The sequence below is a fragment of the Podarcis liolepis genome, assembly GCF_965112155.1.
Source record: "Podarcis liolepis genome assembly, chromosome: 14".
Classification (NCBI taxonomy): Eukaryota; Metazoa; Chordata; class Lepidosauria; order Squamata; family Lacertidae; genus Podarcis; species Podarcis liolepis.
Window position 1 is genome coordinate 40,257,255 of NC_139569.1, and position 18,146 is coordinate 40,275,400.

The 18,146-nt window shown below is 42.8% G+C and overlaps 1 protein-coding gene across 1 annotated transcript in view; it reads left to right on the top strand.

Moving 5' to 3' along the window:
• The window catches only part of ATP8B4 (ATPase phospholipid transporting 8B4 (putative)), a 113,985-nt gene that overhangs the window by 62,217 nt on the left and 33,622 nt on the right, over positions 1-18,146 (top strand). The window contains exons 16-18 of the mRNA XM_083475607.1: positions 3,689-3,854; positions 11,394-11,582; positions 14,043-14,158. Coding sequence (XP_083331733.1) covers positions 3,689-3,854; positions 11,394-11,582; positions 14,043-14,158 — 471 coding nt within the window. The remainder of the gene's footprint in view (positions 1-3,688; positions 3,855-11,393; positions 11,583-14,042; positions 14,159-18,146) is intronic.

The following is an 18,146-nucleotide window of genomic DNA, read 5'->3' on the forward strand; positions in this document are numbered from 1 at the left end:
GAACTCACCACCTTCCCAGCTATTTTGTTCCTATGTCAAACTACTCTTACCATCACAATGTTTCTCTTAATGTTCAATGGAAATCTACCTTTTTATAAGTCCATTAGATGTAGTTGGACCAACAGAAAAAAAATATTTGGTCTTTTCTATGCATGACCCCCTTCAGGGACTTGAAGAGTGCTTGAATCAATCTCCTTATCTTTTTTCATGTTAAACAATACCCAGTTCCTTCAACCTTCCCTCATAGGTGTGGGAATGTTGAGGATAGTAGGAGAGGATATATTGATTAAATATTATCCTTCCTTACTCACGCTAGTGAGCTATAGTAGCAGAGTACATTCCCTTCTACATAGCAAGAAGCTAGTTGATGGATTCTTTTAGAACCATTTGAGTTAATCAGTCCAGTCTGGCTTGTCCAGATTGGATTGTTCCTGGTAAATCCTGTTTAGGTAAAGGTAAAGGGACCCCTGACCATTAGGTCCAGTCGTGGCCGGCTCTGGGGTTACGGCGCTCGTCTCATTTTATTGGCCGAGGGAGCCGGTGTACAGCTTCCAGGTCATGTGGCCAGCATGACTAAGCCGCTTCTGGTGAACCTGAGCAGCACATGGAAACGCTGTTTACCTTCCCGCCGGAGCAGTACCTATTTATCTACTTGCACTTTGCCGTGCTTTCGAACTGCTAGGTTGGCAGGAGCAGGGACCGAGCAACGGGCGCTCACCCCATCGTGGGGATTCGAACCGCGACCTTCTGACCGGCAAATCCTAGGCTCTGTGGTTTAACCCACAGGTCCCCCGTGTTCCTTAAATCCCCTTTAGTTCCCTCTTAAAACAATGATGACACAACAGTCTTCTTTTAAAATTAATTATAAGGTTTACTTACATTCATTTCACAGTATGATCCCGAAGGCAAGGTTTAGCCCTTAGTTACAGTTACAGAGAAAGGTGTGGGTTCATCCTCTTGTGAGGGATGCGTCCATGTGGTGCTGGCTGAGAGCCAGCACACAGCAAAAGGCATCAAGATACTCAAGAAAGTGAGACATGGGGTCTACCAGGGTCACGCCCATCTACCTGGTCACACGCAGGGGGAGGATGTGCCAGACCAGGTGTGACAGGAAGTCCTCTTGGCTGGAGCAACATTCCCCTGTGTGTCCACTCTGGGCAAACAGGAAATGTTGTATTTGACTGCTTGAGTGATGTTGCATCCGGTGCTCTTTTTCTTTAAAAAAATGTTTAGAGGTGCTCTCATTTTGACACATTAAATCATGGGTAGGCAAACTAAGGCTCAGGGGCCGGATCCGGCCCAATCGCCTTCTAAATCCGGCCCACGGACGGTCCGGGAATCAGCTTGTTTTTACATGAGTAGAATGTATCCTTTTATTTAAAATGCATCTCTGGGTTATTTGTGGGGCCTGCCTGGTGTTTTTGCATGAGTAGAATGTGTCCTTTTATTTAAAATGCATCTCTGGGTTATTTGTGGGGCATAGGAATTCGTTCATTTATTTTTCTTTCAAAATATAGTCTGGTCCCCCACAAGGTCTGAGGGACAGTGGATTGGCCCCCTGCTGAAAAAGTTTGCTGACCCCTGAAATGCTTGCGTCTGTCTGAGACTCAGGAAACACTGGGAAAGGAAATGAGGCCGCCATCGGGGGGAACTGATGATTCCCTGTGCTAGAGAACAAACTAATTTCTTTTAAAAAATTAGTTTCTTCTCCCATTAGATTCACGAAATGTTTAGGGGTTTGCGTACCCCCAGAAAAAGCACTGGTTACACCCCACAATAGGGAACAATAAACTGACGTAAATAGATTTGGGGTGGAGGACCGGAGTAAAACCCGCCAACATAACTCCCTGAACCCACCGGTCGCCACTATTCAAAGCTCTTTTCCCACATCCTGCTCACTTATGGGAACACAAGATGTTTGGGCTCCGGCGAATGGCCTGGCTTGCCCACCAACCTGTTCTCAAAGTGGCAGACCAGATGCCGATGGAAAGCAGGTGATAAACATTATTGGGAACAATAACTAGAAATTCCATGGGAGTTTCGTTTCTCTGATGAAACTTACTGTAAAAGATATGCTCCCAGGGTAACCTTTCCCCATCAACATCCAGGGTGAAAACTGCCAAGTAGAAGAGACTTGTATACTTCTAGGGCCAATGGAATAAGTTGTCACTGCTGATGCAATTTGTACAGGCTTTCAGGCTAAATGTTAAAAGGCAAGACAATAACAAACACTTGATCTTTTTCATCAAGTGAAGTGCAACAACGCAGATGCCAAGACTCTGCAGCCGGCCACATCACCCATGATTAGTTTTCCTGGATTTGCAGACACAGGGGAAAGAAAAACTCCCAAGTCTTGTTTGCTTCTTGCAAAATTACTGTAATTTTTCAGTTGCTTACTCAGTCATTTCCAAACTGTGCTGGGAAAGAGCTGCTGGTGTGCAATGTTACTCAGTCACGTGTATGAGTCTTCCTGCTGCATCTCTGTATGATTTACTGTTCTTTTTATTATTAATTTTTATTAATTCTCCAAATCTTAACAAATCAATCCAAATTATTTAAATTTAATACATTTTTAAAAAGGTAATTAGGTTTCCCACTCCTATTACAAATATATGTCCATCTCTTCCTGATGTGGCTACTTCATTCTTCTTCTTTAATCACCTTCTCATCCTTCTATTAATTTTAATCCATTTTCATAGCTAGCCTTTGTTCTCTGTTTGATTTACTCTTCTGACCTGCTCTACTACTAATCATCCCCTGCCAGGGCAGGTTATTCTCCTGTGCAGGCCCAGTAGCAACAACCCACTTTCTCCGTTTATTTTATTTGTTTATTTAATGTTTAGTTTTGGTTTTTAAAACCACTTTAATAAATTATAGTAAGGTGGTTTATAACCTGCAAAAATGTAATAAACCAATCCATAAATATCCATAAAACATAATTGAAAACACCAGTAAATACCGGTTGGTTAAACAGAGAATTTCATCTTGTGAAGGCCTGTTTAAACAGTACAGTTTTCTGAAGACTTCTGAAAGAAGGAAGGGCTTGCCACGTGAAAGTACCCAGTGAAAGGCAAATTAATCTTGGGGGCAAGTGGGGGAACCATGGGAAATGCCCCACCTCTGTTACTGAGGTGGACTTGGGTGGCACTGTGGTCTAAACCAGTGTTCCCCAACCTTGGGCCTCCAGCTGTTTTTGGACTACAACTCCCATCATCCCCTCGCTAGCAAGACCAGTGGTCAAGGGTGATGGGAATTGTAGTCCAAAAACAGCTGGAGGCCCAAGGTTGGGGAACACTGGTCTAAACCACTGAGCTTCTTGAGCTTGCCGATCGGAAGGTCTGCTCTCTCAGCAGTGGAGTGACATGTTACTAGTAATGCGCTCCTTTGAGCAGTCTGGCCTTTGCATTCTGCACTTATTGCAGCTTCCAGACCAGATACAATGGCAGCCCCACTTAAAGCGTTTTACAGTTGCTGGGACTCCTGCTTGCTTGCATGCCCCATCGGTGATACCTGCCAAAAATGTAGGTTCACTCTGATCAGGACTTAGTTGACCAGCATCCCTAGATATTTTATTTTATATCTTGCTGTGCAAGTTCCACTGTAATGCTGAGGTATTTCAGTTTCCTGCAAGAAAGATCCCCAACCTTACTTTCTTCTTATCATTTTCCCATGTGCTTTTCTTTCTCAGAAGAAAACGCCTGTGGATTTCTCATTCAATCGGCTAGCAGACAGAAAATTTCGCTTTTATGACCACAGCCTAGTTGAATCCATTACAATGGGAGACCCAGAAGTCCATGAATTCTTTAGGCTGCTTTCTCTCTGCCATACAGTCATGTCCGAAGAGAAAACCCCAGGTAACCTAGATAAATATGTATGCTTTAATTTATTTGGGGCATTTGTATATCTCTTGGTGATTCAGATTTTGAAGCGGTGTTATGTAAAGGCAATCCACAGAAAATGGAACAAAACAATAAATATTTATCATAAAATCTGAACATAAAAAGAGTTGGCTGGATCAGGCTAATGACCCATCAAGTCCTGCAACGTCTTCTTGCAATGTCCATGGGAATCTTGCAAACTGAACTGGGGCACAACAGCATTCCACTTGTGACCCCCAGCACCTGCTATTTAGAGGTATACTGCCCCTCAATGGAGGCAGGTCATAGTTATTGTGGCTTGTAATGAGTGATAGCCTTTTCCTCCAAGATGAGGGGTTTGCTCAGATCTTTGGAGTCTGGCTCACGGTGACAAATGAGGACTATATCACCAAACTCAGTCTGCCATCAGTCAGCCTCCACCTGTCTTCCACCTTACTTACACCCCGTCCAGGTGTTGGTGTTGGCTGTCAGTCACCATCTCCTCCTTTGTCTCTGTGTTACCTATTTGACAGTAATTTTTATTAGTTTAGTAATGGTAGCCTCATTATAATAATGCCAAATTAGAATACAATTACGAATCCCAAACAGTCAGATGCTAAATTATATAATGTAGGTGGCCTCCCACATGCTAGAATTGATGGTTTGATGATTCACTTTGTTTCTGTGACCCAAAATCTCTCAGTTGCATTCCATTCAAAATAATCCCTTATACAACAACAGAGACATCACCTTGCCGACAAAGGTCCGTATAGTTAAAGCTATGGTTTTCCCAGTAGTGATGTATGGAAGTGAGAGCTGGACCATAAAGAAGGCTGATCGCCGAAGAATTGATGCTTTTGAATTATGGTGCTGGAGGAGACTCTTGAGAGTCCCATGGACTGCAAGAAGATCAAACCTATCCATTCTGAAGGAAATCAGCTGAGTGCTCACTGGAAGGACAGATCCTGAAGCTGAGGCTCCAATACTTTGGCCACCTCATGACAAGAGAAGACTCCCTGGGAAAGATTGAGGGCACAAGGAGAAGGGGATGACAGAGGACGAGATGGTTGGACAGTGTTCTCGAAGCTACCAGCATGAGTTTGACCAAACTGCGGGAGGCAGTGGAAGACAGGAGTGCCTGGCATACTCTGGTCCATGGGGTCACGAAGAGTCGGACACGACTAAATGACTAAACAACAAAACAACAAAACAATACAACAACTGCAATATCCATGACATCCATTCTTCTTGACACATTAAATGATTTATAAACCTATAGGTGAAGCATTCAAACCATATCTTTATTCCTCTTGTGTGTGACAACTATTCTGTCCATGGTGTTCCTTCCTATCCTTGTAAAATGTTATGTCTTTCTTTTCCCAGCCGTTGCTGTTCTCCATCATGCCTTGGGTGGAGCTAATATCCCATTGTTGTTTCAGAAGTTCTCCATTGCTCCGTCCCATAGTTCATTGTTTTCCAACTTCAACAGCAGCTACAAAAACCACACTGTTCCAATAAATATCTCTGTGTTACCTTTGTAGAGCTCAGCTAGGAGGAGAATGGAACGAAACCAGAATTAGTTAGCTCTCTGCCGCCACCTAATGCTCACCTCCTAGCCTTCTGCTCCAATAGCCTCAAAGGGCCCCAGCCTCCACTGGCTGATTCTCCTAGGATTCTGTTGTGGGTTCCCCTCAGGCTTCTTGGCTTAATCCATACCTCTCCTACTTCGTTCATCATGGAGAGAAGGTACCAAGTGAATGTGGGGAAGCCTGTGCTTGAATGAACACAATATTTTGCGACCCTGCTAAAAAGTAGGCTTCCTCCAGCAGGTCCAGAGAACCTCTGAGCTCAAATGAAAAATGAGAAGGGAGTTGAAGAGGCAGTATGAAAACCCCAAATCTGCTCTTAACCTCTACCCCGGGTCCAAGTGGCCCAAAAGCATTTCAGAGAAAGAAGGGGGAAGAGAAAGAGACTCTCAAAAGAGTGGGGTACTGTAATATAAGATGGTTACGGATTTTTGTATTTTCGGAACCCACACAATGCATTACTAATAATTATAAATTAATCATTAAATTTATAGACCTTCGTTAGAGGACCACAGAGCAGTTTACAGTATAAAAACACAAAAATGCATAACATAATAACAAAGAAAACACACACACACACACACACACACACACACAAACCAGTTTAAAAGGTCATAGATTGTTTAATTAGACAAAGGCCAGCAAGAAGATGAATGTTTTGCCTGGTGCCTAAAGCCATTAGTTCAATGCAAACCCTAACATAATTTGGTGTTGAATATGGCTGATATATTTTCATGTGTTGTGGGGTTGTTGCGGGCGATGGTGATTGAAGCCTGCCTACAAAGGAATATTTTGCTTTGGCTGGATCGTATTGTGCAGTCCGCTGCTATGACAAGATTTGACAAGAAAGAAATGGTCCATACTCTAGTGATTAACTCAGATACAACACGTCTTGGCTTCCCCTTGCCCGTATCTGTTTTGAGACATGATCTCATAATGTGTAATTGTCTTGCTTTGGTTTGTATGGATGCAGATTTTTTAACTTCAAACAGCGCAAAGTCTTCCATTCATGGTTAAAAGCCTTCTTGCCGATTTGAAGTTGATTGAAGTTGATGAATATGTTTGGCTACAACAAAAGTCAGGGTCTTTGAGTTTGAAAAAACTGAGCCATTATAAATGAGCTGTGCTGGCTAGTAGTAGTGCTTTGGTGTTAGATCTCTTTTAAAAACACTCATTGCAAGCCAGACTCATATATTTTGCCCGTGGTAGGTTGGTGCAAATTTCTTCTCTATATTCACTCTTCAAAATACAGCATGGTCAATATGGTGTAGCGCTTAGACCAGGCATGGCCAAACTTGGCCCTTCAGATGTTTTGGGACTACAGTTCCCATCATCCCTGACCACTGGTCCTGTTAGCTAGGGATGATGGGAGTTGTAGTCCCAAAACACCTGGAGGGCCAAGTTTGGCCATGCCTGGCTTAACCATGGATAGGCAAACTAAAGCCTGGGGGCCAGATCTGGCCCAATCGCCTTCTAAATCTGACCCGCAGACGGTCCGGGAATCAGCATGTTTTTACATGAGTAGAATGTGTCCTTTTATTTAAAATGCATCTCTGGGTTTTTGTGGGGCACAGGAACTCGTTCATATATTTCCCCCCCAAAATATTGTCTGGCCCACCACATGGTCTGAGGGATGGTGGACCAGCCCCCTGCTGAAAAAGTTTGCTGACCCCTGTCGTAGACCAAGGAAACCTGGATTCAAATGTCTACACATTCATGATGCTCATGGGCCTAAAATGAGACATTTCCATGTAAGCAATCTTGGGCATCTTGGAACAAAAGCAGGATATAAATGTAACAAAATAATGGTAATAATTACCAAAAATAATTGAGCCTCCATGTCAGTTGGTAACAGTAAGATATCTATTCGTTAGAAGGAGATACAGTACTTACAGGGGATGCTTCCAGACAACCTGTTTGTTGATCATTCATCCTGACTTGTTTGCAAGAGCGTTTAGGCAAAGTCAGCTATTTAGCAAGTATTCAGTCTTATTTGTTTGGGCGAAGTTAGAAGATGTTGTGTCAAAGTGTGTGGTCTTACACTTTCCAGTATATTTTCCTCAGCATTTTGGGGACACGGGTGGCGCTGTGGTCAGATGGGTGGGATATAAATAAATTATTATTATTATTATTATTATTATTATTATTATTATTATTATTAGCACCCTCTCCTGGTGATCATGGGAATTATCTGGATGCGGTTCATGTCACAAGGTGACCCTTAACCTTGGTCAACCCCATTCAACCAACAACCAGCAGTCAGGCTTAATTGATTTCAGGATACACACCTGATGCCCACGCCCAAACCATCTGATATCTGTAGTCAATGAAGTTGTGGCCTTATCCAATCCCAAAATTGCTGTGCTGTGTTTTACATTGTGTAATTGCATGTGCACCATGCCTACCTCTGGCTGCATTACAGACCACATTCTCTACCCACTAGCGCAAGAGCCCTTGCGCCGGCGGATGACAGAGTTTAAACATTGCACACCAAAAGAATCCAACACAGAGTTGGGGGAGCCTGTTGTGCAACAGCTGATTCTTGTTGTGCAATCTGTTGTGCAATCTTTCGCAACGTGCTTGTGTTTTCCCCTTGTGCAACAGCGTATTGTTTTGTGCAATCTGCTGTGAAACAGCCTTTGGGAATGCACTTTCGTTTTCTCTTGTGAAACCACATTCTGCCATTGCAACAAGTATACCACTGTTGTTGCTTAGTCATTTAGTCGTGTCCGACTCTTTGTGACCCCATGGACCAGAGCACGCCAGGCACTCCTGTCTTCCACTGCCTCCTGCAGTTTGGTCAAACTCATGCTGGTAGCTTCGAGAACACTGTCCAACCATCTCGTCCTCTGTCGTCCCCTTCTCCTTGTGCCCTCCATCTTTCCCAACATCAGGGTCTTTTCCAGGGAGTCTTCTCTTCTCATGAGGTGGCCAAAGTATTGGGAGCCTCAGCTTCAGGATCTGTCCTTCCAGTGAGCACTCAGGGCTGATTTCCTTCAGAATGGATAGGTTTGATCTTGCAGTCCATGGGACTACTAAGTGACTTTAAATCAGTAATACACTGGGCACAACAACCCATCGTCCTTTTGTAATGGTTCAGGACACCATTGTCCTTCCCCGTTCTGTCTGCTTCTACTGTTAGTACTCCTCCCATTTCAGTAGCCCATTGAGTACATGCCCTTGTTTCAGTGCTGCCAGCATCTCTATGCATCACATCTATACATGCCTTGGCTTCTTTCACCCTGTCTTTTAGCAGGAAGAATACACGTTCCATTTGCTGCTTGAGTGCTCGCCTGGACAACATGTCCTTCTCACCCTAGGCGAGCTGCAGATTATAAACCCTGTACGAAACAAAAACTCATTTATATTTCATTTGACATGTACTGAGGTTAAATTAAGCCCTGGCAACAAAATAAGTTTCAGGGTCGAGCCCTGGCTTGAATTAATCCCTACTGCCGAGCCCATCACATGAATATGCTTGAGAACGACATTTTATATTACAATGACTAAACTTTGATACTGAGGAAATTACTCATTTTTATCTGTTTATTGGCGAGATCTCAGACGAAATCTCCTGACCTTTCAACAGATGCAGTTTCTCAGCCATAAAAGGATATCTTTTTATGCCTATTTACTGAATCACTTCAGTAGAATCAGAGTGCGTGGTTTCAAAAATCTTGCTCTGCGTCTTGCAGCAACACATGCCTGGTTTTTTACCACATTGCGAGACGCCCACATGTGGGGTTTGGAACCATCCTAGTTCCTGCACATTGAATATCAGTCAGATACTCTTTTTGGTGCTTTGTACTCTTATGCATCTAAATTTAAATTAAAAGACCACGATGCCCATTAATTACAGTACAGCTTGATTGGATGGAGGTAGAGAATCGCCCTGTGACTTTAGTCACATATGCACCATGCATTTAGAACACTATTGTGCAACATTAACAGTCATTTCTTCCTCCAACCTTTCTGCAAACAGATCAGGACGAATGCTTAATGAACAGGTCCTCTGGTCATTTCCAGTCATTTCCTACAAAGCCTCTGGCTGGAAGCAACTGCAGTTCTCTTATAGTGACATGCCCTTCAAGTGATTGTAACACATATATGGAAATGTGACCTGTTAAGTTGTGGGTGAACATATCAGACGACACAGCAATTCTTCAAACAGCTCTTGTTTATTCACAGGCCAGAACAGAACTGAACTGAAGGGTTCAGCCAGCCTGCTTATATAGAGCTCCACTAGAACGCAACAGTAACCACTTTCTGTAACTACCCAATCACTGAACGTCACTTTCAATCCCTTATTTGCATATGTGGACCTGAGTGAAAACTATCTACAGTATCCCCCTGCTGGCCCAGGGTGAGAACTTCAGTACATAACACCACCATTTGTTGTTGGTGGTGTTTAGTCGTTTAGTCGTGTCCGACTCTTCGTGACCCCATGGACCAGAGCACGCCAGGCACTCCTGTTTTCCACTGCCTCCCGCAGTTTGGTCAAACTTTATGTGACCATAAAGGTGGGCTTTAGCCGACTGAAGCCCCATCTGCATCAACAATATTATTATTTTAATGTATATCCTGCCCTTTCTCCTGGAGGCACCCCAGAGTGGCACTTCAAACAGTTACAGCTTTCCTGAAGGAATCCTGGGAACTGTCATTTGTGAAGGGTGCTGAAAGTTGTGAGGAAACCTCCTATTCCCCCTGCAGGGCTACAATTCCCAGAGTGGGGAACTGGCAGAAATGACTGGCAGAATCCGTGACCAGGGAGAAGAGTCGGTGGAAGAGGATTGGAAGAAATTTAAAGATTATTTGCAGAAACACTGTAAAATTAAGGAAAGTTAAAGAGACGTTGGAGGGAAAATAAGTGGTATTGGTTAAAAGTTTTTTTAAGTGTATGTAAGCATAGATTGTTAATACTTAGAAATATATATTTACAATAGGTGACGAAGTAGAGTTATGAAAAAGGACAGAGGGTAAGGATTTGCTGAAAGGACTCTTTAAATGGGAATACAAAAGGGGAGGTGTGAGGGGGTCAAAGAACCAAGGTGATGAGATAAAGGAGATTGAAGGATGGAATTAATTTTAAACTTCAAACTTCTTATGTTTGTTTTTCTTTTTATCTATATCTAATCATTCTTTTTCTTTTATGTCTCTTTTTATTTTTCTTTAAATTGTTAGTTGTGTGAACTGTATTTTATAATTTTATGTGTGTTTTAAAAAATCTTAATAAATATTATATATATATATATATAAAATACAATTCCCAGAGTGGTTTAATAATTAGTCCCTCACCCCAGGTAACTCTGTCAGTAGTAGGTTCTTAAGTCCATTTTTAAAATCTATTAAATAGTTTGGTTTTTGGGGGATAATGTTTCGTTTCCTGTATGGTTATTCTTGAATGCATTTTCCCTTAACCAATAAATACCACTACAGTGGTACCTCAGGTTAAGAACTTAATTCATTCTGGAGGTCCGTTCTTAACCGGAAGGTACCATTTTAGCTAATGGGGCCTCCTGCTGCCGCCGCGCGATTTCTGTTCTCATCTTGTAGCAAAGTTCTTAACCCAAGGTACTATTTCTGTGTTAGCGGAGTCTGTAACCTGAAGCTTCTGTAACCTGAAGTGCCTGTAACCCAAGGTACCACTGTATTAAACATATTTTAAAACAGTTGCACATGTAAAAACGGTTACATAATTCCATATATAAAAAAAAAGTTTAAAATAACAGCACATGCATAAAATCAATTCTGTTACAAGATAGATACCAACTGGGATACATTTTTTAGAAGGCAGGTTGAAAGAGGAATGTCAGCAAAACAGCAATAGAGAAGGTGCCATGTTGATATTTAATGAGATAGCAGTGTATAAATAATTTTTAAAATAATTTTCTTTAAAAATTGTTTTTTGTGTTCTTTAACAGTGGCTGGGTTTTCTTTTTTTTCCTTTTAGATGAATTGATTTACCAAGCACAATCGCCAGACGAAGGCGCTCTAGTGACTGCTGCCAGGAACTTTGGTTTCATCTTCAAGTCTCGAACTCCTAAGACCATCACAGTGGAAGAAATGGGAAAAGTTGTCACTTACCAGCTGTTGGCAATTTTGGATTTCAATAACACCAGGAAAAGAATGTCTGTGATAGGTACCGAATGCAAATCCCCCTTGCCCCTTGTTTTATATTTGCATTTTGAAAGCATGGTGGTGGAAACAGAGCATTGACTTCCCCAGGAGTGATTCCCCCGCTCAGCGCATGACATGAGAGCTGTGTGATCCTAGTTTGTATGAAAGAGGTTGGGAAGGGCTTGACTTGGCTGGGAACTGTTGGCATCGGTCTGTTTCAAGAGACAAAGGAGTGGGGCTGCCATCATTGGGGTAGCAATACTTGGTGGCAGCAGAGGCAGGAACAAGACAGGGCTGTGTTGTTGTTATTGTAGATCACTCTCCAACAAGTGTTCTCATAGTAGTCAGCATTTGAATATAAAATAGGGACGAGGGTGGCACTGTGGTCTAAACCACTGAGCCTCTTGGGCTTGCCAATCAGAAGGTCAGCGGTTCAAAACCCCGCAACGGGGTGAGTTCCTGTTGCTTTATCCCAGCTCCTGCCAACCTAGCAGTTCGAAAGCACGCCAGTGCAAGTAGATAAATAGGTACCACTGTGGCGGGAAGGTAAATGGCGTTTCCATGCACTCTGGTTTCTGTCACGGTGTTCCGTTGCACCAGAAGCGGTTTTGTCCTGCTGGCCACATGACCCGGAAAGCCATTTGTGGACAAATGCTGGCTCCCTCTGCCTGAAAGCGAGATGAGCGCCGCAACCCCGTAGTCGCCTTTGACTGGACGTGCGCTGCTGTGGTTCGCCAGAAGCGGCTTAGTCATGCTAGCCACATGACCCGGAAGCTGTACGCCAGCTCCCTCGGCCAATAAAGTGAGATGAGTGCCGCAACCCCAGAGTCGGCCACAACAGGACCTAATGGTCAGAGGTCCCTTTACCTTTACCTAACTGTCCAGGGGTCCTTTACCTTTTTTACCTTATAAAATACAAAATAAAGCCTCATCAATTAAACCGTGTAGTTGCTGTTTCTGGAGAAGGCCTAGCCAGTTGCCATGCACATCCATTTTAAATATTTTGATCCCTTTTAATAATATAAGCCATAGTTGGACCCAAAGATGCTCTTGAGGTACCCTCAATTTTTACTGCTTTCCCTTTAACTGCACAACAGATTGTTGCACATTAGGCATCGCAAAGTTACCAGAAACCTGCTTATGGATTCTCTTGCGCAACAATGTTCTGCTGGGGCAAAAAGTTTGCTGGTGGAACAAGTATACCATTAAGTGACTTTCATTTAGCACTACACTGAATAAAACCCAATGACTTTTTGGCTACAAAAAGGCGACACATCAGATGTTTCTTATCCCACCACTGGGATCATGGAAGCCTTTAAACTTCAGCTGGGCAAACATCATTCACATGGGTTAAATAATAATATAAGACATATTACTTTCTTTAGCAATATGCTGGAAGCTTTCCCCTGCTATCCAAATTGTGATAGCGGAGAAGTGACAGTCATCTCTTACGGATAATAAATGCATAATAAAACCCCTCACAGTTGTTGCTGTTGTTTCCTTAAAAAAGAAAGAAAAGGTTTGGATAATTATCCTAAGGATATAAACTATACAAGCGAACTGTCACAGCTGAGAAATCTTCCTTTCAAATTGATGGCTGCTGGTGTTTAAAGAACAAAGTGTAAAAATAGCCTATAGAGTGAAAACTGCCATACTGAGCCAAGCTCTGACTCTTCTGTGTAAACCAACCGCTGCTTTGTTTATCCTGACAGTGGGGAAGCTTCCTTGTACACTGGCCTGGCTCAAAATATACCCCACCCTTGTTTCTTGGTGTCCTCTCTTCCCCCCACATCGAGAAAGTTCCGAGAAAGTTAATAGCAGTAAATTAGCACCACGTAAAACTGCAACTTTCCACCATATCAAACTGCAACGGTGCAGTTAGGTAATTTTAGTTTCTGAACTGAATGGTGGTTTTTGGGGGGTGGGTTGTTCCTTTAGATCATAGCGTACCCAGCCTTGCCTTACAGTAACCCCTTGTGGGAATTGATTAAAATTACTGTTCTAAGGAATGCAGGTGGCGCTGTGGGTTAAACCACAGAGCCTAGGACTTGCCAATCAGAAGGTCGGCGGTTCGAATCCCCGCGATGGGGTGAGCTCCCGTTGCTCGGTCCCTGCTCCTGCCAACCTAGCAGTTCAAAAGCACGCCAAAGTGCAAGTAGATAAATAGGGGGGAAGGTAAACGGCGGGAAGGTAAACGGCGTTTCCGTGCGCTGCTCTGGTTCGCCAGAAGCGGCTTAGTCATGCTGGCCACATGACCCAGAAGCTGTACGCTGGCTCCCTCCGCCAGTAAAGCAAGATGAGTCGGCTACGACTGGACCTAATGGTCGGGGTCCCTTTACCTTTACTTTTTACTGTTCTAAGAAGGAAACTTAAGAATAGAAGATGGTGACTTTTTAAGCCGCCTTTATGAACTGATCAATGCAATATTCCGCACACCACGGTAATCATAAAGTCTTCACAGTTATTTTTGTTCATTTTCCAGTTCGAAACCCCGATGGACAGATAAGGCTTTACTCAAAGGGAGCAGATACTATTTTATATGAAAGGCTTCATCCATCTAGCAAATCTCTCAAGTCTTTAACGTCAGACCATCTTGCGGTAGGTCCATATTGTTTAGAAGCCAATGCAAGGGATTTACAGTGGTACCTCAGGTTACATACATTTCAGGTTACATACACTTCAGGTTACAGACTCCACTAACTCAGAAATAGTACCTCAATTTAAGAAATTTGCTTCAGGATGAGAACAGAAATTGGGCGGCAGCAGGAGGCCCCATTAGCTAAAGTGGTGCTTCAAGTTAAGAACAGTTTCAGGTTAAGAACAGACCTCCGGAACGAATTAAGTACTTAACCCAAGGTACCACTGTATTAAGTATAAGTGAAAAAAACTTCGGCATGCTTCACCCAAACTGATGATAAAATATCTTTGGGTCGTATTACTTCTGACCGGGGTGGGAAGACACTTGATTGAATGCTGTTCCCTTCAGTCCAACCTGCTCGTAAAACCTAGCATAGTATGGAGAAGGCTAGCCTAGAATTCCTCTCCCAGAAATCCTTCCTAGGTGCAGGATTCCTTTGTGGGAGAACATTAAATCATACAATTATTTGCCTTCAGCTTAAAGTGACATAGACCGCACTTAGTTTTGCTTCATTCGCAGGTAAAGTAGAGTAAGCCATAAGCACAGTTTGGAATATTTTCTGGGGTAGGAATTTTTCATTTGTAATTATTGCTTTTTCAGTATACCCCTCAAAGCACCTTTTGCTCAGTTCTTCTGAACTAAAATGACCTTTTAAGGAGAACCCCAACCACCCAGAAAAGTTCTTATTTTCTTAAAGGAAAAAGGATTCTTTTTTTTAAAAAGTCTACATTTAACATGAACCATTCCACAATTCTATAACCAAAATAAGCCTTTGACATTTAGTATACAATATGTGGATTTAGTAATATTGGTTACAAACAGAACCATTTTTTCCTCTGTAATGGAACTCTTTTGGCTTTATTTTAATCTTCTCCAGGATTTTTTTTAATGAAGGTTAAAATCACAAACATTTTGAATCTTGCATTTAAAATATAGAGACCTTGAATTTTCTTACACTGACCCAGCAAAGTTTATGGAATAGATTTATGTGAGAACAGAATAACTCTTCCAGACATCTCATGTTTTCATAGTCAGCTAAATTGATTCTGTGGCTTTTTTCTAGCCCATAATATTTTATCTTGTTCAGATTCCTCTTTTCTTATAATTTTTAATTTTGAATACTACAAGAAGAAATGCTAAAAATGTTAATAGAGTGTTATAAACCATTCACATTTTCAGCTCAGCAAGGTCAAAATCCAATGTGTTTGCAATTTTCATAGCAAAAGCCAAATTTGCTGGGTTTTGAAAGAAATTCATACTGTTTATATCTAAATTAGCCAAAATATATTTTGGATAATAAAACAAAATGACTTGCTATTTGCAGTTTATAAGATGGCTCCAAGTGAAATTACTGTTGTCAGAACAATAAACCTCAACGTTCGAGAAATAAGGAATGGGTGTTTATGGGAATTCATAATTTTATAATGGAAATACAATAGAAGAAGGTCTAAATTAGCTGGCGTGCATCTCTGAGCATTTAACGCACCAGATGTTCAGATTTTTACATTTGTATGCATGACTTTGGGGTTTTGTGTGTGTGTGTGTGTGTGTGTGTGTGTGTGTGTGTGTGTGTTTTGCTTCGTGTAGTTTTCACATACTATTTGTCAAGTTCAGATTAGGTTTCTTATGTTTAGGAAATAGTTATAGTAGTAATGATAAGTGGTATCCAACGCCATCATTCTGTTAACACAAGGGTTTATGCTTGCACAATGGAAACTTAATTCCCTCTCATTTCCCTGCATGCATTGTGCACCCTCCCCAAACCTGCTCCCAAGGCTTTGTTGATACCTCCCAAACAGATTTAGGGGGCAGGCGGAGGGAGGAGAGTTGGAGGAAGATTTTGTTGCAGAAGCAGAAATCATTGCACTAACAGAATGTGTGAGTTAGCAGAATTCAACGGCCAGGTTGCTCACCGGAGCAAGACGGTTTGAGCATATTACACCGATCCTGGTCCGACTGCACTGGCTACCAATTAGTTTCCGGGCCCAATTCAAAGTGCTGGTTTTGACCTATAAAGCCTTAAACGGCTCAGTACTGCAATACCTCAAGGACCGCCTCTTTCCATATGAACCTACCCAGACCCTGAGATCATCTTCTGAGGCCCTTCTTTATATGCCACCTCCTCGAGAGGTCCGGAGGGTGGCAACCCGAGAACGGGGCCTTCTCCGCAGTGGCTCCCTGTCTGTGGAATGCTCTCCCCAGGGAAGTTTGCCTGGCCCCTTCATTATACACCTTTAGGCACCAGGCAAAAAAGTTCCTCTTTAACCAGGCCTTCGGTTGATCCAATTTACATCCTATGCCCTTTTATAATGTGTTTGTTTGTGTGTGGAGGGGTTATTGGGTTTCTGTTTTTATTTTTATTAGGTGTTTTGTGGTTTTCTATCTTGATTTTATTCTGTGATAAACTTGATTTTCCCTGAGACCCCCAGTTATAGAGCAGTACAGTGGTACCTCAGGTTACATATGCTTCAGGTTACATACGCTTCAGGTTACAGACTCCACTAACCCAGAAATAGTACCTCGGGTTAAGAACTTTGCTTCAGGATGAGAACAGAAATCGTGCAGTGGCGGCACGGTGGCAGCGGGAGGCCCCATTAGCTAAAGTGGTGCTTCAGGTTAAGAACAGTTTCAGGTTAAGAACGGACTTCCGGAACGAATTAAGTGCTTAACCCGAGGTACCACTGTATATAAATTCAATGACTAAAACAAAATAAAAAATATTTTGGATAGAAATCACTAACTTTACAGTGTGCAGAGCACTCCATGTATATTATCTCATCATAGTCATTGCAGCCACCCTGCAAGATAGGTCAGTATTATAATATTCATATTGCAGATGTGGGGAGAGGCTAAAGGAGAGTGGCTTGCCCAAAGCCACTGAGAGAGTTTGTGGCAGAGGTGATATATGAACCGATGACTTCCTGATTCACAGTTCAGTCTCCGCAATAGCTAACTTTGCAAACCTAGGGCCTTGCTTGTGATGCAGCTCCCTTGATGAAGCTAAGGTGGTGTGGGGCTGTTTGTTACTTGAATGAGTGTCCTGTGTATGTTTCCCCAAGTTCTCTAATTGAAGCAGTGGAGTTTGGTCCACGAGGACAAACAGGAGACAGTTTTGCCTTGGTAGAACTCAGTAGGGAGGGAGATGAAGACAAACCTTGAGTTAGTTGGCTTCACTAGTCATTGGTCTCCATTGTCGGTCTCCATTGACTTCTGGAAAACCCTGAATGGAAGACTGGTAGGGTAGAAATTTATTAAATAAATACATTTGCGTGTTGAGGTCCACCAAAACCCCCCCTTCCCAATAACTCACACATCACACATAATTTTTGGTTTAGGTTTTTGGCATAATTTTGGCCACAACTTTATTTAAATACAAATTGAGAGTGGTTGCTTAGGCATTGGTTATGACTATCTGTCACCCCCCGCCATGGGGGACAGCACTGACTCCCTAGTCAGTCCCGGAAGAACAAGGGACAGAGTCAGCTGGAGCTGCGTCACAGGCCCTCAGCTACTCCGCGCTTGCTCCTTGAAGCTTACGCGGCCCGCACCCTGCTCCAAGGGTTTGGACGAAGGGGATGGTAAGCTTCAGAATTCCTTTAACGGAATACCCGTCTGCAGCAGCATTGGAGGGGCAGGCACAGCCAATCCATACCCCTCCACCAACCAATTTAAACCAATGCCTAACCGCTAACCTTACAAGTTGTGACGATTTGCTAAGCAGTAGGCAAAACCCAAAAGGCACGCACTAATCAGCCAATTGGAAAAATTCCTACTGGGCCCCCGCACCAAGGCGAACGACCCCATGACAGGCAGAGCAAGGTCAAGGCGCAAGCCCAAGCAAGGGAGGGTGGGCGGGAGATCCGGTGTCCACAGCAAAAGAGAAAGAGAAAGCTGTGGATCCTGCTTATAAAGCCATTGATCCCACCCCTAAATTGGCAACATCCAAAT